General features: G+C 35.2%; 2 protein-coding genes across 2 annotated transcripts; one reads left to right on the forward strand and one right to left on the reverse strand.

The window, feature by feature from the left end:
- Nucleotides 1-6,451: 6,451 nt before the first annotated feature.
- On the forward strand, nt 6,452-9,107 carry LOC103500091 (protein trichome birefringence-like 26). The gene is made up of 3 exons (XM_008463294.3): nt 6,452-6,866; nt 7,004-7,290; nt 8,263-9,107. The coding sequence occupies exons 1-3, from the start codon at nt 6,680-6,682 to the stop codon at nt 9,040-9,042; spliced, it is 1,254 nt and encodes a 417-aa protein (XP_008461516.1). The 5' UTR covers nt 6,452-6,679; the 3' UTR covers nt 9,043-9,107.
- A 727-nt stretch (nt 9,108-9,834) lies between these two features.
- On the reverse strand, nt 9,835-24,705 carry LOC103500090 (uncharacterized). The gene is made up of 7 exons (XM_008463293.3): nt 24,036-24,705; nt 23,466-23,544; nt 13,422-13,573; nt 11,920-12,043; nt 11,597-11,776; nt 11,026-11,097; nt 9,835-10,925 (listed from the first exon to the last, which is right to left on the reverse strand). Exons 1-7 carry the CDS (start codon nt 24,425-24,427, stop codon nt 10,101-10,103), a joined length of 1,824 nt encoding a protein of 607 aa, XP_008461515.1. The 5' UTR covers nt 24,428-24,705; the 3' UTR covers nt 9,835-10,100.
- Between the last annotated feature and the right edge of the window lie 212 nt (nt 24,706-24,917).

Raw genomic sequence — 24,917 nt, forward strand, 5'->3', positions numbered from 1 at the left:
ACTTAAATTTCTAATATGACTATGGTTTTGGTGAAAATGAGAATGCAATTTCATATAATTTTTAATTGAAAATTGAAGTTCATGTGGATTAAAAATTTGAATTACAAACTAAGCATGATCCACATCTCCTCTGCACATCCTCACGTTGTCATCCTCTACGTCGAATACACACTACAAAAAATGGGGGATCTTCTAAAGCACAAAATCATTAGGAGATATACGAAAAAGCATTGGAAAAACATCATCCAGCGACGCATAAATGCGCATCTGGGCCGGAGTCGGGTGAAAGGCATCATGAGAGGTTTTTCTAACGCATTAAAATTCAGCGTTAGAAAACCTAGAACTTTAGACACCGTACTACATCGGGAGTCCCGTCAGAAGAAGCAAATAAATGTCCCAACACATATGTACGACGTCAGGAGATAATCTTTATAAAACTCCCGACTAATAGGAAACGTCGGGCAAAGAACTTTTTTGACATTCGCTCAACGCGTCGGCAATAGGTTAATGCAGAAATCTACCTCCACGTCGACAATAGGGAACGCCCGACGCGACGTCGGAAGAAACTGGGCCGACACAACATAGACAAAATAGAGAACCCTCGATGCATGAACAGTGCAAGAAAACGTTTTTATAATATTTTTTAATTTATTATTATTTAACTTTTTTTTTGCTTTTGGGTTCAAATTCGATTTAAATTTCAGGTATACATTAGGAAAACCTGAAATTTAAATAATAATATATCTTTTCCACGATGCCAAAGACTTCTACATGGGGTATAGCTATGGAATTGTCGACGTATACTTTCTTTACGCTGGGAAAAGTATATATTATTATTTTAAATTTCAGGTTTCCCCGACGTGTACCTACTTGGTGTTGGGAAGTGGTCAACTATCCTGATGTCTTAAACACTACGTCAAGATAGAGGACCACTGCTGATATAGAGTTCACGACGTCGGCATAGCATCTCTTTCTCGACGTGCAAATTTGCATCGGGAAAGCTCATTTTTCTTGTAGTGAATGGATATTTTTAAATATAATCAAATAAACTAAAATATTTACAACATATAGCAAAATTTGGATTCTATTAATGATAAACACCGATAGACTTTTATTACTGTATAGCAATATGACTGATAGAAGCATATTAGTGTCTACTAATGTCTACCAATGACTATTATTGATAGAATCTGAAATTTTACTATCTTTTGTAGATATATTTTGTCAAATTTGTCATTTTTTAAAATTCCTCTTAAATTAAATTTAATTAAGAATTTCATATAAAGCATTTTGAATACAAAGTGTAGGCTAGGTTTAAGAAAACCATGTTTGAAGTGGGTAAGGAAATGCAAATTTTTAAATCATGAGTTTATGAAATGCTTTTTTGTATTTAATCATGGCTTAGATTTTAAATTAGTTTAAGTTTTAGAGATTCGTCAAAAATGCCAAATTTGACAAAATATTTACAAAGTATAGGAAAATTTCAAATTCAATCAATGATAGAGACTGATACGCTTCTTTCAGTGACATTGATAAAAAGTGATAGAAGTTTATCACTTTCTATTGTTAATATAATTTAAAATTTTACTATATTTTGTAAATATTTTAGTTTGTTTTACTATATTTGAAAATTCCCCTTTAACTTTTTCATCTTAATAATTTTAAAGTTAATTTTCATAAATACAGCAAAACACCAAATATTTATGACCCGTGTAACAAAATCAAAAACTATAGGAAGTCGAAAAAATATTTTCATATATTCCAGATTTTTCCTTGATATTGCGGACGATTCATCGCTTCTCTTTCTTCTTATTCTTTGCGATTTATTCATCTTCTCTTCCAGATTTCTTCAGCTCTTTTTCCAGATTTTCTTTCTCCTATTTTTCTTCATCTTCTTTTTGTTTCTTTCTTTCTTCATCTTCTCTTTCTTTCTTCTCCCTCCTCTTCCAAAATATCAAGATTGTTTAAATATTACTTTGATATGATATAAATGATTGCTTGTCTAGTCAACACGATTATTTAGCATGGTCAACATAATCGTTCAAATTTGAAGACATTTTTCCGTCGTTTAAAAAGAACTACATGATTGTGTGGATATGATCTCTAGTCAACATGATTGTTTAGCATGGTCAAGACGATAATTTAGATTTGAAGTCCTTTTTCTATCATTTTAAAAGAACTACACGATCGTGTGGATATATGATCTAAACGATGGTTTACCTAGTCAACATGATCATTAGATTTGAAGCCTTTTCTCCATCATTTGAAAAAAATTAAACGATCATGTGGATATAATCTAAGCGATTGCTTACCTAATCAACACGATTGTTTAGCATAGTTAACACGATCATTTAGATTTGAAGTCCTTTTCCCATCATTTTAAAAAAAACTACATGATCATGTGGATTTGATGTAAAAGATTGCGTACCATACTCAATCTGATCGTTTAGATTTGAAGCATTTTTTTCCCATCATTAAAAATGAAAACTACATGATCGTGTAGCATTTTCTTCACGCGTGTATCATGATCATTTAAAAGAAGAATAAAATTTCATATACTTTTATCCCTTCAACTAATTTAAAAAAGAACATTTCTTTTATCAAATTATATTTGGAGAATTAAGCTAATCATAAAGTTCAATTTTTTATTTTTATTTGACCACTAAATTGTTTTCAACATTTTAATCTTTAAGTTTTAAAAACGATTCTAAGTCTTCTAATCAAATGAACCAATAAAAGATATAAAAAGAAGTATGTTATTAAACTAAAGCATAAAGAATAGTTACCAATATATTTGACATTGAGAATGCAATAGATAAAGCGATTGATTTTCACTCAAGAAAAATAGAAGAAAATAAACAAAATCTTCTATAATTAATGTAGAAACATTGATTTTAAACAAAGAAAAGAAAAGACATACTTTACAAAATATAATCTAATAATACAATACTAAAAAAAACCCTAAAAGAAAAAAAAATAGAAGAATGAGAAAGTATTTTTAAAAAATATTATTATGATTAAATTAAAGCATAATTAGAATTCTAAAGGAAAAAAGAGTTTTTTAAAAATGCACTTTTATTTAAATACTTTTGATAAAATCTTTTTACAATAAAAACACAAATGTACTTGACAACTATTTTTTAAAAGTATTTTTATATACAAGTTTTGTTTCACTTGTTATATACTAAAAATGTGTCTTTTTACTTATTTCAACAAAGCTACAACTCTAAGAGCCGAAGAACTTGGCTACTAGCGAGAAGAGGAGTTCAATGACACTGGGAGGAAAAAGAACTTCTTATTAGGATTTATGCAAGATGACAAAACAGCTAGGTTGGCTTGTGGCAACTAGAAGTTAGTCAATTGTAGTAGTTCGAAGTTAGTGGCTAGAAGTTCATTCCAACAATGCCTATATAGACCTCACGACTCACACTTAACCCCTTCCCCTTTGCGTTCGCAATCAATTCAACATCACATTCCGACGATGGCGACCTCACGTTCCAAATCTACCCCACCCCAACACAGCCCTCACTTTTCCCTTCTTCCTTCGCACTTTTTCCTTCTTCGACAGGTAAAGCCGAAATTGAAACCTCATTCTCCCAAACTCACGTTCTTAGCACTTTTCCAATCATCTCTCACAAAACCCCATTCTCCTCTCTCTTTCTTCCTTCTTCGTCACTCTACATTCTTCGGGTCAGTCCATCTCTTTCTCCTCTTTCACTTTTTCATCCTTTTTATCCATCGATTTTGCATCTGGCTAACTTTTTTTTCCCTAAAATCACATTTCTAACTACCAATTTTGTTGGATTTGCTTCATTTTGGCAATGTGTGAGGTGAATCTTTTGTTCCATGTGTTTTATTTTGCTTACTGCCTATTGTTCTTTTTGCACTGTGGTGGGGTGTTTTTGGTGTTTTTTTTCTTTTGCTTCTTTCTGCATTATGGTGGGTGTTTTTTTCTTTTGCTTATTGCATATCATTCTTTCTACCTTGTGGTGGAGTTTTCTTTTTCTTTCAATTTCTTTTAGTTTAACTCTACTATTTGTTAGTTTGATACCTTGAACCTAATTGTTTTGATTTTTCATCCAACTTCCGCCTGCACTATCTAGACCCTAAGAAATTATGCAAAGATGAAAAAAATACCAACCCACCAACCCAACTCGAAATTTTTGGGTTGGGTTGGGTTGTCCCTTGCATATTAAACTGATAAAGTTCATTTTTTACCAACTCGAATAATTTGGGTTGATCCATATTTTACCTTCAATCCAATCCAACCCGACTTATGTACACCCCTACTGTTTATTATTCAGAACCATGAAAAAGTAGGTAAAAAAAGTCTAGGCTTGTAAAATACTTGTCCTAGAAAAGGGTTAGACTTAAAATACCTAACCCATACTTAAAATAACTCATATGTTCCTTTCTCGTTAATGGTAGATCCACAAGTTATGTAGACTTCTCCGATGTTTCTTCTTACTAACATATGCAATCTTGTCTCCGTTAGACTTAATTCTATCAACTATGTTCTATGGCTATATCAGATCTATATGATTCTCAAAGCTCATATATTGGTCAAGTATTTTGATGGAGCAATCACCCCTCTAAATCATATGATTCATGTTGCAAATCACCATCCTCAAGTGAATAAGGCCTGAATATGAATTGCGGTATGAAAAGAATGAACCATAATTGAACCATAATCTCCTTTTTTTTTATTATTTCTTCTTTGTGTTTCAATTTGGGTTCTAAATTAGATCATGAGTGATATACTTTTATTATCGACCATAGATTTTAGTATTGATTCATTATATCAGTGCTATAACTTTATTGGTGTGACAAACTTCTATGGACAATATAATTGATAGAAGTCTCTCATTGACCTATTACTATAGTAACGTGCTTTTACATCTTTTGTTATTTTCCAATACTAATCAGTAAGAACATGAATTACATTGAATACATCAACAACATAGGTAGTGATTAGCATAAAGTAACAAATTATATACATCGAAAAATTCATATTATAAAGGTAACAGTGAATATTGATATGCAAAGAATTAAAAATTGATCTTTAGACCATGTCGACCCAAGTGCAATGGGAATGAATTAATCAATGGTAATTTAAAATGTAGTCCCCATTTAATTATGTTTTGCATTGTTTTACCTATGTTCTGCATACGTATCAATACATGAGATCCACATCTAAATCCATAAACAAAAGTTACTATCCCATTGACGAGCAGAGAATGATCAATCCAATTGTGTTTGAAAATTATATTATACCGTTACCGTTACCGTTTGGGTTATATTATCACTATTGTTACACTTTTAGAGAAAATGTTATTTAATAGTGATTTTGTTACCATTACTGTTAAGATTTGGGCTAACCCAAGGTATAACAGTATTTGTAGATTTGACAAAATTCACCGTTTTAGATAAAACGCAATTCAATTATATTTATAACTGACCTATCAATGAAATTTCATTACGATTATACCAATTCTTTTTAAGAATTTGTAAACACGGTCTTACTTTTTAGTGATCAACAACATTAGTGAAAAGAGAAGAATATTTCAAAATGAGCTGGGCGATTAGGTAGAAGAAAAAATCAGTACTTAATGCGAATATTAGTGTTATAACTAATGTGTTGACGTTCTGACATTTTATCTTTTCAAGAAATTAGATGAAATAGACAAGTGTTCTTCTCATCCAAATTTTAAACTCTTTAACTTTACACAAATAGAAAATTCAAAATTAGCATCCCAATCTTAGGATTGAATATTTTAGAGTGAATCTTTGATAGTCTCACTCCAAATGGAATTGTTATCAAGAACGAATAAATGTTTATCATTGCATGAAAATAATTGTATTATTAATTATTGTTTTTAATTTCACAACAAGAGATTCTAAAGGTTTATAAATACCTTTTTTACTTTTGTAAAACACTTAAAAAAATTAATCTTTTATTTATACCGAACAATCTAATTTTTTTTTTATTTTGTTATATATATAAATTAACCTTTTACCTATTATATAACTAAATTATATTTAAACTTTAAAAGCCAGCAAAATAAATAATTATTCTAACACCAAAGGATCTATATTTATTTATTTTTTTCAATAAAAATAAATCGTCACTAATTCTTTTTTTTTTTTTTCAGTTTCTTTAAAAATACAAAACAAGAAATAGAAAAGTTATAGAAAAAAAGAAAAGAAAAAAAAAAGGGCTATAAACTTCAAATATGCTCCCAATGGGTACAGGAGGATCACATTATTGTGTCATTTTCAAGGAATAATTTTATGAAGTGAAGGGTATGGAAAGAAAGAAAAAGAAAGAAGCTTTATCTATGATGGTAAGAACTGAGAAGACAGAGAAATAAAAGAGAGTAAGAAAGATATTGAAAATGAATAATTACATTATGAAGATTTGATTCCCCATCCCCATCCCCATCTACACCCACCAATCACAATCTTATCAAAACCCTTTCAAAATCAAAGCTTTAAACCCACATCCCAATCTTCCAACTCCCTCTTAATTAAGCCTTTATGTCGTTGGTTCCAAAATAAAGTGCTGTATTTTCTTTTCTTTTCTTTTCTTTTCTTTTCTTTGTTTTTTTTTTTTTTTTTTTTTTTTTACCATTTTCACTTCATTCCTTCAATATTTTGAATCTCTGTCAAAGAGAGAGAAATGAAGATTGAATATCATAACCCATTTTTCCTAAGAAAACATATGAGTTGTGTTCTCAAATTTGCCCTCTTTTTACTCTTTGCTGCTCTTTCCTTTCACATTTTTCTCTCTCTTTCTTTCAAACTAGTTTCATTTCCACACCCTCCTCTTGATTCAACAGATTTGGCTCAAACCCAACCTCAAAATGGTGAGATATTTTGGCTTGAATTTCAATATTCTTACTATCTCTTCTTCACGTTTTGGTAAAGATTGTTTTTTTAAAGCTAATATTCGGTTCAAATGTTGAATGCTCTGTTTTCTCATTGTCATATGGTTTTTGTTCAGATAGTAGAACAGAATGTGATATATTTGTGGGGGAATGGGTGGAAGATTCTATAGGACCTTTTTACACAAATGAGAGTTGCCATTTCATTGAAACTCATCAGAATTGTATGCGAAACGGGCGGCCCGACACCGGTTATCTTCACTGGAGATGGAATCCAGCCGAGTGCGAGTTGCCGAGGTTCAATCCCGGCATGTTTCTTCGTCTAATGAGGAACAAATCATGGGCTTTCGTTGGGGATTCCATTCAACGTAACCATGTTCAATCATTGCTTTGCATTCTTTCTCAGGTACAAGAAGTAAATTCAGCTCAATCATGTCTCGACCAATTATTAATGTTGTTTTCGAGTTTGTTTTTCAAGTTTAAAGAGGTTGGATCAGTTGTGTAATTGTTGGTTTGAATGTGAAAAAGGAAATAGAAGTCCATTTTCATGCTAACTTTACTTTGTTTAGAAGCAAAGGAAGCTTTAATGTTACATCTCTTCCTTTATGCTGCCATTGTCATGACATTATGTTTAGCTAACTTCTACGGTAAACACATAAATTTCTGCATTCTCAATAATTCACCAATCAACCAACTGCTATAACTATTAATAATTAACAACTCAACAACTGGGCCTCCTCAGGTGGGTAATAATCGCCACAGCCCCAAATTATTAACAGATATATTATAATATCAAAGAATTAGCTATATAACAAAATTTAAACCTAACTCTTGAAGTCTATAAGTGATGTATCATATTAAGCTAGTGAGAATCTATCGGCGATAAAAGTTGGTCAACAATCAAGTCTATCATGGATAAATTAAAAAAGAAAAATTGTACTGTGAATTAACTATGAGAAAAAATGTTTTTTAAAATATCATTTTTATCTAAACTAAAACCCATTTAAAAATAAACACTTTCAAACTCTTTCAAAATTTATTCTGAGTAGTGGTAAAATAGTTCAATTTTTTCAAAATTTATTTAAAATAACTTATTTTCAAAATTCAACAGTTGAGAACATCACCTTGATAATTATCCTCAAGTCTTTTTTTCTTGAGTGGGATAGAATATTAGTGGTGGACCAAACTTCACTATTCACAAAATCTGGTTGGATTTCCGAGCTCAAAACTCCACATATTTGGAATAGACAATAGCTCTTTGTTTCTTGTCGTGTTCTTTTTTTATTCTTTAGTATCATTTATTTTGTGTATTGATTTGTTATGTCATTAGTACGGTTCTGCTTTTGGTGATCAAAGTCCCAATGATAACATTCCACAGGTGGAGGAAGTAATTGAGACATACCATGACGAAGAATACAGATCCAAAAAATGGCACTTCCCATCTCACAACTTCACCCTTTCAGTCATCTGGTCTCCCTTCCTAACCAAAGCAGCCATTTTCGAGGATATAAATGGAATTTCAAGTTCGGAGATCAAACTGCATCTCGACGAGCTTGATGAAAAATGGACGTCACCGTACAAGGATCTTGACTATGTAGTATTTGCTGGTGGGAAATGGTTTTTGAAGGCTGCTATATACTACGAGAACAATACCGTGACCGGCTGTCATAACTGCTTGGAAAAGAACATGACAGACCTCGGATTCGCTTATGCATATCGAAAAGCAATTGGATTGGTCTTCGACTTCATTACACGTTCTGATCATAAGGCATTTGTTTTGTTTAGAACCACCATACCAGATCATTTTGAGAATGGAGAATGGTTTAGTGGAGGGCAATGCAATAGGACAGTGCCTTTCAAGGGAGGGGAGGTTGAAATGAAAGATGTGGATGTAGTAATGAGAAATATTGAACTGCAAGAGTTTGACAAGGTTGTTAAATCTGGAATCGGAAAGGCTCCAACTTTGAAGCTTCTCGACACGACACGTCTCTCTTTGTTGAGACCTGATGGGCACCCGAGCTGGTATAGGCAATTCCATCCATTTGCTCATGGAAATGGAAAAGTACAGATTGATTGTTTACATTGGTGTTTACCAGGTCCAATAGACTCCTGGAATGATTTACTATTCCAGTTGTTGATTCATGGTGTAAGAGCATGAGGATTCTAAAGATGTTTCCCCATTTTTCACAACATTGCAATACAAAATTACATTATTTCTAAGTATTTTGGTTGCTTTGAGTGATCTTTTACATAGGAAATGGACTTTAGTTATTCTGGGAAAAAAATTAATATATGAATTTAAGGTAACGTTTATTCCAATTGAAATTGATGGAATTGGAATGTAATCCATCAATAGTAAACTAAAAAACGAGCCCCAATTGATTATGTTTGTTGTTACCAATATCTCGTAATTGTAATAAACCGTGGAACCCACCTCCAAATCTATATAATCAAAACACGCAATCTAATTGAAGAACTAAAGGTTATGCATGAAAATTTACTACTATAATCTGTATTATCACTGTACAGTATGGAAATTACAAAATCCTTCTACTTTTTACCTTTAGCTTGACTATTACCATTAGAATCAAATAGATACAATAAATTTGTTAAAAATTAAAAAAAATAATAATAATAAAGTAATTCAGTTACGTTGCAATCGTTACAATAAATCCATCAATAAAATTTTATTATGATTACTATTTCCCATTAAACGTGGCCTAAATGTTATTTGTTTTCATAATGTATTCTAACATAGAAGTTAGATGTTGAAGGGGGTGAGAGCCAGCACAGTTCCAATAATGAATTGATAAGCAGCCAAAATTACTCACCTGATAAAATTATCAGCTCCACCTCCGGCCATGGAAATTTGCTGCCGTTACCGATGTTGCAGCGATGTTTGCAGTGATGCTTCGCACCGACCTCCCCAAGTCCAAAGAAACCTCATCAATTGACAGCCAAAGCACAAAGGAAGAAATTTTATATCATTTGAGAAATAAATTACAGATAAGCCTTTGTTCAAGTAATCCAATCCAACACGTCAAAATCGAATTGAATGTTAAAACTACAACATTACACAGAACTCGTGCACAAACAGCCTAAAGATAATAATACATATTATGCCCATTTGTGTGCTTTCAAATGGAAATTCCCCGTCTTTTTGCCGCAACATTCATGCATTGTGCACAATGGAAAGCAAAAAAAGAAGAAAAAAAATCATACTATACTAGGAGGATCACCAGCCCAGCTGCAAACAGCTCGAGGCCAGCGTGTTCTGATGCAATCGACCAGTGGGGCATGTTGAGATGGTTCCGGTTTAGAAACCTCAACATCTTTACTGGCAGATCCGTTTCCTGCTGAAGCAGAAGAAACAGGCACATCTGCCATGAATTCCTCTGGAGTCCACCGTGGTGGAACCGAAACTTTCAATTTAGTCAGCCTGGGTCTTTGAATAGGAGTCTCACCTCCACAGGCTATTTGGTTTCCATTTAAATCAGACTTGGCAATCCCGTTAAAGTGATAAAGATCAAACACTTTTTTACCCATCAATCCGGTTGAATCCTTTAGGCCTCCAAAGTTTTTGTCCAACTCCAGAATTGCCTGCCAGAATTCACTCCAGACAATAAATCCTGTACTGCAAAGATGATCAAGTTTCTCGGGTTGAAGTTTGATATTGACTTCCCTGAGAACTTGATGAAAGCCTTCAACACTGATGAAACCACCACCTCCACTCTGGTCTTGGCCATCAAATGCCTTCCTTATTTGTGACTCCCTTTCTTCCAGTTCATTCTCATCCTGTACAGAAGTATCGAAAGCGAAGAGAACAGTGTAGTGCGACTCACTTCCAACCACCCATATTGGCCATTTTGGGCATTTAAGATATTGGCCAACCTTACAGAAATTGAGAGATTCCAACAGAGTTAGGAATCCAACTTCCACACTTTTTGATATGCCTTTTAGGGACATTCCACCACCTAAGTCCATCTTTCCATCAAACACATTTGGAACGGCTTGTCCACAAAGCAGCAGGTTCACAATCTCCTGTTTCATGCCAATAAAATTCGTATATATATATTATATATACAAACAGAAACTGAAGGAAATTACATGATTCAATCAAATAGAATGCAAATCAAAAGACCTGTGAAGCATGACCAAATGGAGCAGTGACAAGAGGGAGGCTTGGATCATCCCTGTCAGCTTGTACCATATCCTAAAGAAGTAAAATTGAACTGGCATTAATAATATAAAGATCCTAAAATGATAATCAGAAAGTAACATCCAAATTCAACTCAGTTATCAGAAATTACAGAAATTAAAAGGCCTTGTGGAGGAAAAAGAAATCAGACATTAGCACTCACGATGTATAATGGCCAATGGGCACTTATAACAAGCAAATTATGAGTCAGTACTTACAAGAAAGATCAACCACAAATAAATCCATCACCACTTTGCAAGTCATAAACCAAAGACATAAACATTATGAGACAAAATGTATGAACACTTGCCAAATCCCACCTATCTATTTTTCTTGATGGTTTGGCTTTCTAGAATATCTAAGTTCTGGCCACCTTTTACAGAAAACAACCAAGATACTGCCTTAACGTCAGTAATAATAGAACCATATCAATTCATTGGTATTTAAAATCTTAAAATCACAGGAAAAATTAAATCCGACAATTGGTTGAATGAGCGTGATTTGACAAAAATACCAGTCCTCGTGAAAGTAAAGCAGAAATCAGGAACAGCAAGGCACCCATACGACTCTGGAAGACAGGAAGAGCTGCACTGAGCCTCTGTAATGCACTTTCCTTTGATGTGCATGTGGTGACTCTCAGCACTTTCTGCAAATCCAAGCCTGATTCTATTGAAAGACCTTCAAATGCATTTGTCTGTGCACAAAAAAATATGTATCACATCATGAATAAAATGAAAACAAGCTCTTGACGACCTAAAAAGAAAATGCAATCACGAGATTCAAGCATGACCAACTGATTCTTCAGAATGCATCAATATCAAGATAAATCTAACGTACCTCATTTTCTGCTATGTGTCCAGATCCTACAACGCTGTTTCCAGGCACACTTAAAGTTGCTATTACAGCATTTCTATTAGCTCCACATAGAAACAATATCTCACTCATGCTTCTGATCAAAGCCCTGCCAAAAGAGTTTACACATTGCTTGAGTAGACGTTTTCTAAGCATTTAACTTTTGAATAATAATCATTCTATAAAAGATTATTTGCTAGGAAAGTTATATCCAATGATATAAATTTGAAATGCGACTTATAATTCCTATTTAGCTTAGACACCTTTGAAGAAATTGGTATATTTTTTTCTAGTAAGAGATTCAAGCCCTTATTTGGCTGTGATTGCATTGGTTCCAGAATTCCTTGAAGGTGCGTTGGAGATAGGAAGGCTATGCTCATGGTTAAGTGCATACCCATAACATAAAAAATTTAATCTTACAAACAGTACAATTTTAATCCATGCAGTCTGTCCTTTGTACAATTTTTCTAGAAAGAGATTCAAACATTTGGCGTGGCACTTGTCAAAACAAACAATGATTTCTACATAAATATGTGCAGATCATGGTGTGTGCAAATTCATTTCTGTGTTCAACATTTTCCAGTCTGTCTATGTCCAACATTTGGTGTGTCTATGCAGTTGTCACAATTTGCACTCTAGGCACAACAAATTGTGTGCATATTCAATTTGATGTTGACCTATGCTTATCAATAGCACCTTTGTGCATAGACACACATGTGCATGCAAAACTATATTAAATGTTTAGAAGGACTAAAGGTGGTCTTAAAACTTTATTTTCTTTTTATTAGGAGAGACGAGGAATAAGCCTGGGAATGAGACAAAAACCTCAATTCAGACCTAAAAAAAAATTAGACTAAACGAGTCCTTATCGTTACACAAAGCATAAAGACTACAAACTTCCATACATTTGTATTCTCAAGCATGCCTGATTAGGTTATCACTCACTAAGCACTTGGAGGGATTATTTTACACTTGTTCGCAGGATGGATGGGTTCCTGACTTTAACTAGTTTGTCCACATTCACGGTTTTCTAATGTGCTATATCACATATGAATCATCAACTTGAGAATATCAAAAGTGAAAATTAAAAAAAAAACATCTGCACTTTTTATGCATAATGCAGGTAGATTTCTGACTCTAATAAGTTTGTAAATTTAAGGTTGTATAATGTGTATTAGACAAAAGGTCATGCTCATCCACTGCCGCAGAAAAGCACGACCACCAAGATGAAGTGCATGGCATGAGAAACTCATTGCTGGAAAGAAAATTCCTAGACTTGATGAGTAACCTTGAAACCAAACAGTGGCTAGAAAATCATATATATTACATAAAAATGTGCAACTAAACATGCATTTGAACAAGAATCCATGCACTACAGAATCTAGCTTGCTCAAGCACACAAGTCCTTCAAGCAGGAAAATTGACAAACTGAACAGTGACACTAACGTATTTCCATTCTTTTCAGTTTTCACACAAAGATAAATCACCTTCTTTTCACATCTTCGGTAAGAGCAGCAAAATTATTCGATGCAACACATTCACTGCTAGACAATCTACTTGAACCTAAATTCTGTGCCATATTTGATGCAACTTTACCAAATTCGTCCGGAAAGAAAAGAATGTTCTTCAGAACAAATGCCTGTCGTAACAAAACCAAATGGGCATAAATTAAATAAAAAATTACAGACAAAGTCAATAATATAAATAGAAAATATTAGACATGTATATGCCTAAACGGTAGATAAGATAAGACATCATCAAATTGGTTAATTATCTAAAAATAGATTCATCTGCATCATGCAAAACGTTTCTCTTCTTTTATACATTCGTGAGTGCTTGAGCCAGCTTACGCGCACCTCGACTAATCTCACGGGACAATCCGCTTGACTCTACAACATTTAAGTGTCAAGAAAACTCGTAGAAAATTAATTCATAGGTAGGTGCAACCATGATTGAACCTATGACCTCTTGGTTAGTTATTGAGACTATGTCCCCTTTTACCATTAGGCCAACCCATGATGGTTATCGTGCAAAACGTTTTAATCAATAGCGGGGCAAAAATTGAACTATTCATAATAAGGAAAATTATGCCTCCAAGTTCCACATTTAGCTACAATCAAGAATGGTATATTTAATCAAGTCTTTTAAACCAGTTACCCCAAATTTGGCAGCCATAACTCCTCTACATAGAGATCTTTTTGAAGGGTGAATCTTCCCAGCCATTTTACAAGAAGCGGAAGATTCTTATCATGAAAATTACTAAAACCCAATCATCTAAAAGGAATAGAAAGTTTCATCCTGTTCCAAGCTACCAATTGGTCCCACCACTCTATTTGTTAACATTCCAGTAAAAGTCCCACGTATAAGTTTCAGTCATAGATGGAACCTTCTTGGATAACCAACAAGCGCACGTGCAGGTAGGTTCGAGAGATCTGCAAAAGTGTGAGCATTCTGCCTTAGGAGAGTGAATTGCATTTCCAGTTTGAGGCTTATCAACAAAGTTCACGACGATCAGCTTCTCAAACTTGATAAATCAAAGATCTTCCATCAAGAGGAAGCCCTACATAGACCTTGGGCCGATACTGAACATTACAACCCACCCCAATCTACCAAACCTTTAATTTCAAGGCTAGAAATCATGACTTTTAAACTTGTGAGGTTAATGTTAAAAGACAGAAGGTGCTTCAGAAACTTTACTATATTAAAGAGAATTCCATGTAAGTGCAGTGTCATCAATAAACTGAATGAGGTAAATCAGAGAGAGCTAATTGCACCAAGAAATGATAACTCCCACCAGCAAAGACATAGTCTTTTCAAGACCCATTGCACTATTCAAAATAAGGTATGCAACATGATTTTCGACAGTGGCAGCAGCGAGAATTTTGTTTCTAAGTTAGTTACTGCCCTTAAACTGAAGACAGAACCCCATTCTTCCTTATAAAATAGGATGGATCAAGAAAGGTGGAGATACACAAATAAATGAGATTTGCTCGGTGCCTTTGTCAATTAGAGGAAGCTATAAAGACCAAATCATTTGTGATGTATTAGATATGGATGTTTGCCATATCTCCCGTGGCAATATGATGTCCAACAGTCCATATAGGAAGAGAGAATACCTATGAATTCCCGTGGATGAATAAGAAGATTGTCCTAGTGCCACTTAGCAAGAAAAATGAAGACGGAATTAATTTGAAGCAGTCCAACAACCCTCTCTTCATCACTGTACTTGGTAAGAAGTTTATTAAAGATAAAGAATCTGATATCTTAGGCCTTGTTGTTGCAACCACAGATTGCTCCAAACATATGCCACCAATTGTTCAATCAGTTTCCAAACATCAAGGAAGAACCCACTGAACCTCCTCCCCTTTGGGACATTCAGAATAACATTGACTTGATTCTGGGCTCTTCCCTTCCTAACCTTCCTCACTATAGGATGAGTCCAAAGGAGTACGAAATCTTGCATCAACATATAGAAAGCTACTGAAGAAGGGAAATATCCATTTGAGTATCAGCCCAGCCCCATTGGCTCCAAAAAAGATGGTAGCTGGAGAATCTGTGTTGATAGCCGAGCCATCAACAAGATAACTATCAAGTATTGTTTGCCTATCCCTGAATCAGTGATCTACTTGATCAACTTGGAGGAGCACTCATCTTTTCAAAGGTAGACATAAGAGTGGCTGCCATCAAATCCAAATAAGGCCTGGAAATGAATGGAAAACAGCTTTCAAGAATAATGAAGGCTATTTGAGTGGCTACTGATGCCTTTCGGCTTATCCAATGCACCAAGCACTTTCATGCGTCTAGTGCTTCAAGTGCTTCATTCTTTACTAAACAAGTTTGTGGTCGTCTACTTTGATGACATCTTGGTGTACAGCAGAAATGAGGAAGATCATTTACAGCACCTAAAATTGGTTTTTGAAGCCCTAGAACAGAATGAATTGTAAATTAACTTGAAGAAGTGTACTTTCTGCACAGGGAAAGTTTCATTCCTAGGGTTTATTATTTGTGAAAACCAAGTAAGGATGGATGAGAGCAAAGTTGAAGCTGTAGCAAATTGGCCAACTCCTAATTCAGTGAAGGAAGTCCAAGCCTTCATGGGGCTAGCTTCATTTTACAGGAAATTCATTAGAAATTTCAGCTCCATAACAGCCCCAATAACTGATTGTTTGAAGAAAGGAGCTTTTTACTTGGGGGAAGAATCGACAACAAAGCTTTGATTTGATCAAAAAGAAGCTTAGCAGTCATCCGGTGCTTAAACTCCCAGAATTTTACAGTCCCTTTGAAGTGGCAGTAGATGCCAGTGGAGCTGGAATTGGGCAGTCCTATCACGAGGGGGGCATCCAGTGGAGTTTTTTAGTGAAAAGTTGAGTTCCTCTAGACAAGCTTGGAGCACTTATGAGCAGGAGCTATATGCTCTAGTAAGAGCCTTAAGACAGTGGGAGTGCACCTTTTGTCTAAAGAGTTCATACTCCTCACTGACCATTTCTCTTTGAAGTATCTACAAGCTCAAAAAAGCATCAACAGGATGCATTGTAGATGGGTGTCTTATATCCAACGTTTTGATTTTACAATAAATATCAAGCCGAGAAAGAAAATTGGGTTGCCAATGCTCTAAGTAGAAAAGGAACCTTATTGACTATTCTTTCAGCCGAGATTATAGCCTTCAACCATCTCCCAAAACTGTATGAAAATGATGGAAGATTTTGGGAAGATTTGGAGCAATTGCTCTAACAATATCCGAGAAGGAGACTATCACTTGATGGAAGGATTTCTCTTCAAAGGAGACCAATTATGCATCCCTTATATTTCCTTAAGGGAAGCCTTAATAAAAGAAGCACAGCCAGGTGGGTTAGCAGGACAATTTGGTCAAGACAAGACCTTCCATGTTATCAATAAAAGGTTCTATTGGTCACAAGCTAGGAGAGAAACCAACAATTTCGTGAAGAGATGTGCTATTTGCCAAAGAGCAAAAGTTACTTCAACGAATGCTGGCCTTTATACTCCTCTACCAATTCCAAAAAATATATGGAAAGACTTATCGATTGATTTTGTTGTAGGTCTACCTAAAACTCAAAGAGGATTCGATTCAGTTATGGTGGTTGTTGATAGATTCAACAAGATGATACTTTTTGGCCTACAAGAAGACTACTGATTCAGTTTACATAGCCACTCCCTTCTTTAGAGAGATAGTAAGGCTACATGGCATTCCTAGAACAATAGTCTCTGACATAGATACCAAGTTCCTAAGCCATTTTTGGAAGACTTTGTGTAAGAAATTCGACACCACCCTGAAACTTGGTACTACTGCACATTCCCAAACAGATGGACAGACAAAGGTAATTAACCAGTCATTGGGGAATTTGATTCGATGTCTAAGTGGAACCCATCCTAAGCAATGGGATATGATTCTTGCCCAAGCTGAATTTGCTTTTAACAACATGAAGAATAGAACTACAGGCAAGTGTCCTTTAGAAATTGTATATACTAAAGCCCCAAGGCTTACCTTTGACCTAACAAACTACCGAAAGAAGTGGAACTACAAGAAGCAGAAGACATGGCTGAAAGAATCCACAAACTTCACACTGAAGTTATAGAACATCCAACTAAGACTACAGAATCTTAAAAAGAGGAGAAAGACAAGAAGAGAAGGGAAGTCCATTTTCAAATTGGTGACCTAGTAAAAGCCCATTTGAAGAAGAAAAAGAAGTTCCCAGCTGGAACCTATGAAACTTAAAAGACAGACGGATCGGCCCATGTAGAATAATAGCTAAATATGAGCCAAACGCCTAAAAGCTTGAGCTGCCTGAAGGGATCAACATCACCAGTTTTCAAAATTGCAGATCTGAAAAGGTACAACGTAGCTGATGGATTCCAGCTTACATAGCAAACCCAACTTGAGGACAAGTTTGATGCTCAGGGGGTGGAATGCTGTAATTCAAATAGCATAAACCTACCATCTTACTAGTTTACTGTTTTAGCTTAAGTTTACTGTTTTAGCTTACTGTTCTAATTGTCAAAGCTGAAGTTTTTTTAAATCTCAAGATTGAGTTTGGCAACACCTTTTTCTTTCTCTTCCAATCATCAAGATTGCTTTCCTTCACTAAATGCAAATTGGAAATCAGTGAAATACTAGAGAACTTGAGAGGATCATTTTCATTTTTCTACCAGAACTTAGACATGATCTAATAAAGATGAGTGTACTCCCTTTTTTCTTTTTCTTTTTCTTTTTCTTTTCCTTTTTTTTTTTTTTTTTTTTTGTTGAACAAGAAAACGAAACTTTCCATTAAGAAAATGAAATGAGATAAATGCTCAAAAAATACAAACACCAACTTTTTTGTACAACAACTGCGAAAAAAGGGATCGAACCTCCGACCTTTAGGGATGAAGGTTACGTGAATTACCATTAAGCTAAGCTAGCGTTCTCAAAGCACAAGTCTCTTGATCGCCTCAAGACAAGAGGCGACAAAAAGGTGACGCCTGAGCAAAGCTAGGCCCAATGAATAAATAAACAATATATGCAAAATATGGATATAATAATAATAAGATATAAACGGTAAGAAAATCCTTATTGAAAAAAAATAAAATATAATAATAATTAATAATACATAAATAATATGATGAACACATGAGGGAAAAATATGTAATACCTCACCCCCCACCCATTGAATATATAATGCACAAAAACTAAAATGGACATAAGTTATTTGAAACAATTGAAAATAATTTTTTTTTTTATTTAAAAACTTGCTGAAGTTCAAGAAATCCGCATATAAGATATAACACCTTTACACAACCTAGAAAATCAGTATCAAAGGGAAACAAAACCGCACGGCCACATAACTCTTTAACTCGAAGCAGCCATAAAAAGCAAGACAACAAAATTGATGATTTGATGAAGCTATTCGCAAAAGGTGACGCCTTTGGGGAGGCCTTGGAGAAGAAATGAAATTGTGAAGTAGAAGTGTGAAGACCGGACGTTTGATGAAGGAGAAGAAATCGAGCATTATTTAATATTTAATATTAGTATAATGTTTCAAGTGCTCGCCTTTGACAAAGCCACAGGCACAACGAGCTGCCACAAGGCACCAAAAGGCGACCCCCTCTTTGAAGAGGCTCGTCTAAGCATCACAAGAGGCACAAACATAAAACAGAATATCGTAATATCAAAGTAATAACAACATCTCTTGGCATATGTTTTTTTAGAGATAGCGTATATAAGAGTTTTGCTAAGATTCCAATACAACCTAGATCTAAGAACTCTTGCAAGACTCTACCTGGAGATGTTCCATGACTTTCTGAAAAGTCCAATAGGGTAGACATTGTCACCATGAGCCTTATTAAGCCATGGCTTTCAAACGGCTTCAGGAACCCGAATTTAGTAACTTAAAATTTGGTAGAACCCGCTGGGAATCTGAAAGGATTCCAATCAATGCTCGTAGAAAATGACCAAACCTAGAGCACTAAAGAAGTAAAATAAATTACAGAAGTTAGTGTTCTCGTCTTTTCTCAAAAAAATAAATAGTGTTCTCGTCACCTTTTTAAAGCCACCAAAAAAAAACTTTCCCTCTTTACAGAGGAAAGCTTGAAACTCACAGGAGTACTCTGATTTTTCTGACCATCAAGCACAATGCTGTGCAGACCTATCTATGTCCGACACTTGGTCAAAAACAAAGTGTGCGCGCTCCATAGACCTTAAGCCTAAACAATGTATGTTGTCAATTGTCTTTTTGTAACTGTGGATTATAAGTAGGCTTATCTTTGTAAGAGTTTAGAGAAGACTAAATGGTGGGGGCTGCTCAATTGATTAGGAGGAAGATGGTGTCAAGGCCAGTTGATCAAGAGGGTTGGGCATGGATGTCTTGGATCATTAGATGGTGGCTGCCCTCCATTTGAAATTTCATCCTATGAATGAAATTGTTTTTTATCTATAGGGGGGAAGGGGGAGCGCATTTAGAAATTGAGATACATGGTAATGGATGAAGAAATACTTGCATCAAAAGTCAAATGACCCTACGCTAAAAAGAGTCTAAAGGGTACATCCAAAAAACCGTGGAAAACGATCCCTTCCGATTTTTCCACCTTCCCCAGATTAGTTAATTGCCTTATTGGGGATGATTCAAACACCTATCTCCAGGAAGATTGTTGGTTGTGAGACCCCCTCTGTTTTCGTTCCTCTTCCCGCTCCACCCCACACAGATGGCTGGAGAAAAATGGAGAAGATGATTTTTGTGGGTCCAAGTGTTGGTATTTGGAAAGAAAAGGAGAAGCTGGAAGGAAAATCCGAAGCATTTGTAACTTTCACCAAATAAAGTAGGTTGGATGTTATCTGGATTTGAATGGAAAGAGGAGAGATATCAGCCAAATCAAATGGATTTAGTGGGGATTTACCTTTTCTGAGTTTGAGGTTCAATTAATCCGTGGTATCATAAACGTGAAGCAAGGGTCTATCAATTAGAAAGGGATTTGGATAATAAATGGAGAGTGGTGATCAAATTGTTGCTCTAATCTCTGGGCAAGTGTCGTGTAGTTGGTAACGTTACACAATCACCATTGAGTTCCAGTCATGTTGTTGGTGGACAATTGAAAGTGATGCAAGGGTCTAAAAGGGTTGGCTGGTGAGGCTTATCCATGAAGTGGATCGAGGGCTTTGTTAATACCACTGCAATAAAGATCTTTGTTCTGTTTTCTTAGGTGGAGCTTCCCTCAGTATTAAATCTGTGAGTAGAAAGAGAACCATCCCTTCTTTTTATCTTATGAGGCAATGTAAAGCTTAACTCGGTAACCAAAGTGAAGGAGTTGTGTGAGTTCGGCAAAATAGCCATTTTTGTTGTGCTTTTCCAACCAAAAGGTATTATTACCATCATCCATCTTTCCAAAAAACTTATGATTATGTGGATATTTGCAAAGGCTATTAAAGGATGAGATAAGCCAATCAAGAGTTAACCATGAAAGACAGAGAGAATAGAAGAGGATCTACCCTATTCAATTATTAGAGCTTGTGGCCAAGCCAATTCTTTGGTTGAATGGAGAAGATTTTCCAATCTATAAGAATTGATCTGGAGGAAATAGTAGTTGAAGAAGGATTGGTAGTAGCACCCATGGTGTCTGAAGCCAAGGACACAGTTACAGAAGAGAGGGGGTAAGGAGAAAGGAGAGAGGAGAGCATTTCTCAATCTTCTATGAAATATAAAAGTTTTAGATACAGGCTACCTCTTACAGTTTTGTTTTGTTTTCCCATTTCTGCTATTTTTCCTTCCGTTTCTATCTTTCTTTTTTTCCATTCCTGTTTTTGTTCCTTTTGTTAAATATGTGCGTATATTTCACAATATTTCAAAATAAACGCACATATTTATTTTTGTAAGAAAAAAGAAAGTAATAATGTGTCATGTCCAACTATTTCTAAGATTAGCGCGTCTCCATGTAAATGTTGTGTTGTATTTGTGTGGTATGTCAATGTTTGTGCTTCTTAGAAAATTAACCTCTCTAAAAGTGCGTTGCTTGGGATTAATGTTATTGATTTTGATTTTGAATAGATGTTGAACACATTTGGTTGTAAACGGGGTTGTAGGCTGTCTACCTACTTGTGCTTGCCTCTTGGTGGGAAGGCTAGGGCAACTACTTTTTAGGCATTCAATTGTTGAGAGGATTTGACATAAGCTTCATAATTGGATGTATGCACCTTTAGGCACACATTCATTCAAGCTACTCTTTCTAACAATGGCATATCCAGAAGTTTTGTCGACGGGGAGGGGGGGTGCTTTAAAATTCAGTAAAAGTAATCTAGAAAAATGTAAAGAGTTGAGCTTGAACTTGAGTCTAGTGGGGGTTGTATGACAGTTTTACCACTGGGTTAGCGACTGTTATTAATATTATTTCAGTTATATATATATATATATATATATATATATATATTTAATATAATTAGCATAAAGTTAAAGGGGAACTTGAGTCCCCTGGGCCTATACTAAATCTACCAGTGCTTTCTAGCATGACTACATATTACGTATCCTTGTTTCATGCTCTTTCGTTGATCATCAATAACCAAGAAAAGATGGTTCCTGACTTTTCTTGGAAAGGTTCTTGTGGTAATGGCGATATGCATAATGTGAATTGGAAGATTACACAAGGTCCTCAACTGATGGTGGTACTGGCATGGGCAATTCTCACCATAGTCATTTAGGTCGTTTGGCTAAATGGATTTGATGTTACCTCATCGAGCGGGATGCTTCATGGCAGCAGTTAATTGTGGCCAAGCATTGTGCGATTATCAAAGTTAGGCCAATATCTAGTTATCAATGTTCTTTAAATTCCCCTGAAGATTTATTTGTTTGGCTTGGTTGCTAGTCGTGAACAACGTTGCATAAGTAATATTTCTTCTACTTCTTTTTGAAAAGATTCTACACTCAGTTGTGGTTTATCTTAACTACATCCCCCCTCCTTTTTCATCTTGCTCTACACACTGATGATATTGTGGCTAATGTGTAGACTGATGGTTCAACTTCATGGGATCTACGCCTTCTACATAATCTTAATGACTTGGAGATTTCTGAATGGGCTGCTTTATCTCATAACTTATCTTTTGTTACAATCTGCACTATTGATCCCTCTTTGAATTTTACAATTAAATCTCTCATGGCAGATTTAGTGGGTTGAATGGGTTCGGTTGATTCTACTAGTAAGGATCTTTACTCTATAGTTTGGTGGGATCATTATCCAAAAAAGATCAACTTCTTGGTGCTATTAATGGGACTGATAAACCACAAAGGCAGATGCTTTACATGCATCTCTCCCCTTCTTGGTGCCCCTTATGTCGTTGACACGTTGAATCTCCACCTTCCACTAGAGTTGTTGAGATGTTGAATCTCCACCTCACTTATTTGCTCATTGTTCTTTTGCAACTCATAACTGGAATGTTATTTTGGAAGCTTATGGCTGGTCTTTGGCTTGTCCCAATTCTATATTTGATCTTATAGCTTCTTTATTAGTGAGACATCCTTTTGGTGGTTCTAAAAGAACAATTTGGTTGGCTAATGTGCGAGCATTCTTAAATGGTCATCTATTTAAGGATTCCTCCTCACTTTTTAACCGGTTTATGGATTTAGTTTTAGCTAATGTGTTTCTTTGGTGTAAATCTAATCATCCTTTTACTCGTTATAGTTTTTTTTTTCCTTTCCAAATGGAGAGCTTTCCCTATTAGGTGTTGCAGTTTCCTCTTATTTCATTCATCAATGAAAATTGTCTTATTCCAAAAAAAAAAGAAAAAGAAAAAGAAAACAAACAAACAAAATTTGGCAGATTGCATCAGTACGTTAAGTTACATATTCATATGCACAGCTGTTACTAGCCTCGAATTTTCATTTTTTGAACTAACAGCACAATAAACAGGGAAGGACTTCAGGAGTTTACTGTGAATACCCATAAATGCAAAGTAAGAAACAGAAGATATTTTGAAAGCAATATGAGCAACTTAAAAGTCAAATTAGATGCTGTGAGACATATTAGAAACTACATTCTGAGAAATTAGGGATTACTTGAATAGTTGCTAAGACGCCACAGGGCCCACCTTCATGCTGCACTAAGCCCATTGATGTTTCTGGATCGGGGCTAAACCTAAAGAAAGTTCTTCCAGTATTAGCCAGTAAGGGTATTGAAATGAGCATGCCATATATATTTTAACTCTTTTAAAACTCAAACTATAACTGCTTGAACTAGTTTTCCCAAGGAAAGAAATGATACATTTCAACCAGAATCCAATTCAAATTTCCCAATGATAGTTTAAACAAGTGCAAGAAGACCACAATTGATGAACTAATGGATAAAAAAAAAAGAATGTTGTAATGTATGAAAAATCACTTTCAGATACATGATATATATCAACAAGAAAAATGGCACCTTCCAAATTTCTAAACTGTGACATCCTATTCTAAGTATAAGTCATCTATACCACTTGCAGCCCTCTTATTCACAATTACATTCCTCTATAGAAATCAAGTAGCAATATTAATAATACAGCAGAAGCAGAACATAATATAAGACTAATACCCATCCTAAGAGTTAAGACTTCTAACAGAAGGCGATGCTAGTACAGAGATTTAGCACACCTTATGCCTTGATTACTCCATTGCGCGAGTATTTCTTTGGAAACCTCGTCCCCGAACACCATTGAAAATAACTGATTCGCTTCAGTTTCCGACAATTCCTTCCCCAAATTCTCGTCTTTCACACTAAAATCCTTCCCTTTCTTCACCGACTTTGATGAAGAACCCACTGCTTCAGAATAACTCTTAGAGGCCAACATTCGCTTCTCAGCAGCAGCAGCCATAAGCTCCCGTTGCAATCTCCGGCTCTTCACTTCTGGAGACTCCTCCGATGAGGAAGTCGGAGGTCCGACGGGGGAATCCCTGGGCTTGCTCCGTTTAGGTTCCGGCGGTGAGTGCTGCTGCATGCTCATCCGTAGAGCCGCCCGGAGGTCTTCCTCCTCCTGATCCGCCATTGAATTCCCGCAGATCGGGGAGCAACAAGCCCTAGTTTAGCCAATTAAGACACCAATTCCAACAGCTTAAATCAATATAATTTATCTGTGTTAGGGGGATTGAATTCAAGCGAAAAGGGGAGGAATTTGATGAGACTTCCAAAGAATTCGATCCAAGAAGAAAGCGGGTGACGAAGAAATTTGGATTGCAAATTAGGAAATGGGAGATTGAAATTTATTTTTCCTGTTGTTTTTGTTTTTCTTCTGTTTTCCTTTCCTCCTTCCGAATTTGGGATTGTGATTTCTATATGTATATGCGATTGCGGGATGGTCCGAGTTGGTCAAGAGAAACGGTGTCGTTTACTATGGCTTTTGAATTTTGCAAGACAGATTTTCTAAAATTCTAAATAGCAAACGTTACTTTTCCCTTTATATTTCTTTTTTAGTTTTAAATTTCTCTCACACCCATACTTTAGTTGTATGAGTTATCGTTCTTCCTATTTTAGTGTTA

The sequence above is a fragment of the Cucumis melo genome, chromosome 1 (assembly GCF_025177605.1).
Source record: "Cucumis melo cultivar AY chromosome 1, USDA_Cmelo_AY_1.0, whole genome shotgun sequence".
Taxonomy (NCBI): Eukaryota; Viridiplantae; Streptophyta; class Magnoliopsida; order Cucurbitales; family Cucurbitaceae; genus Cucumis; species Cucumis melo.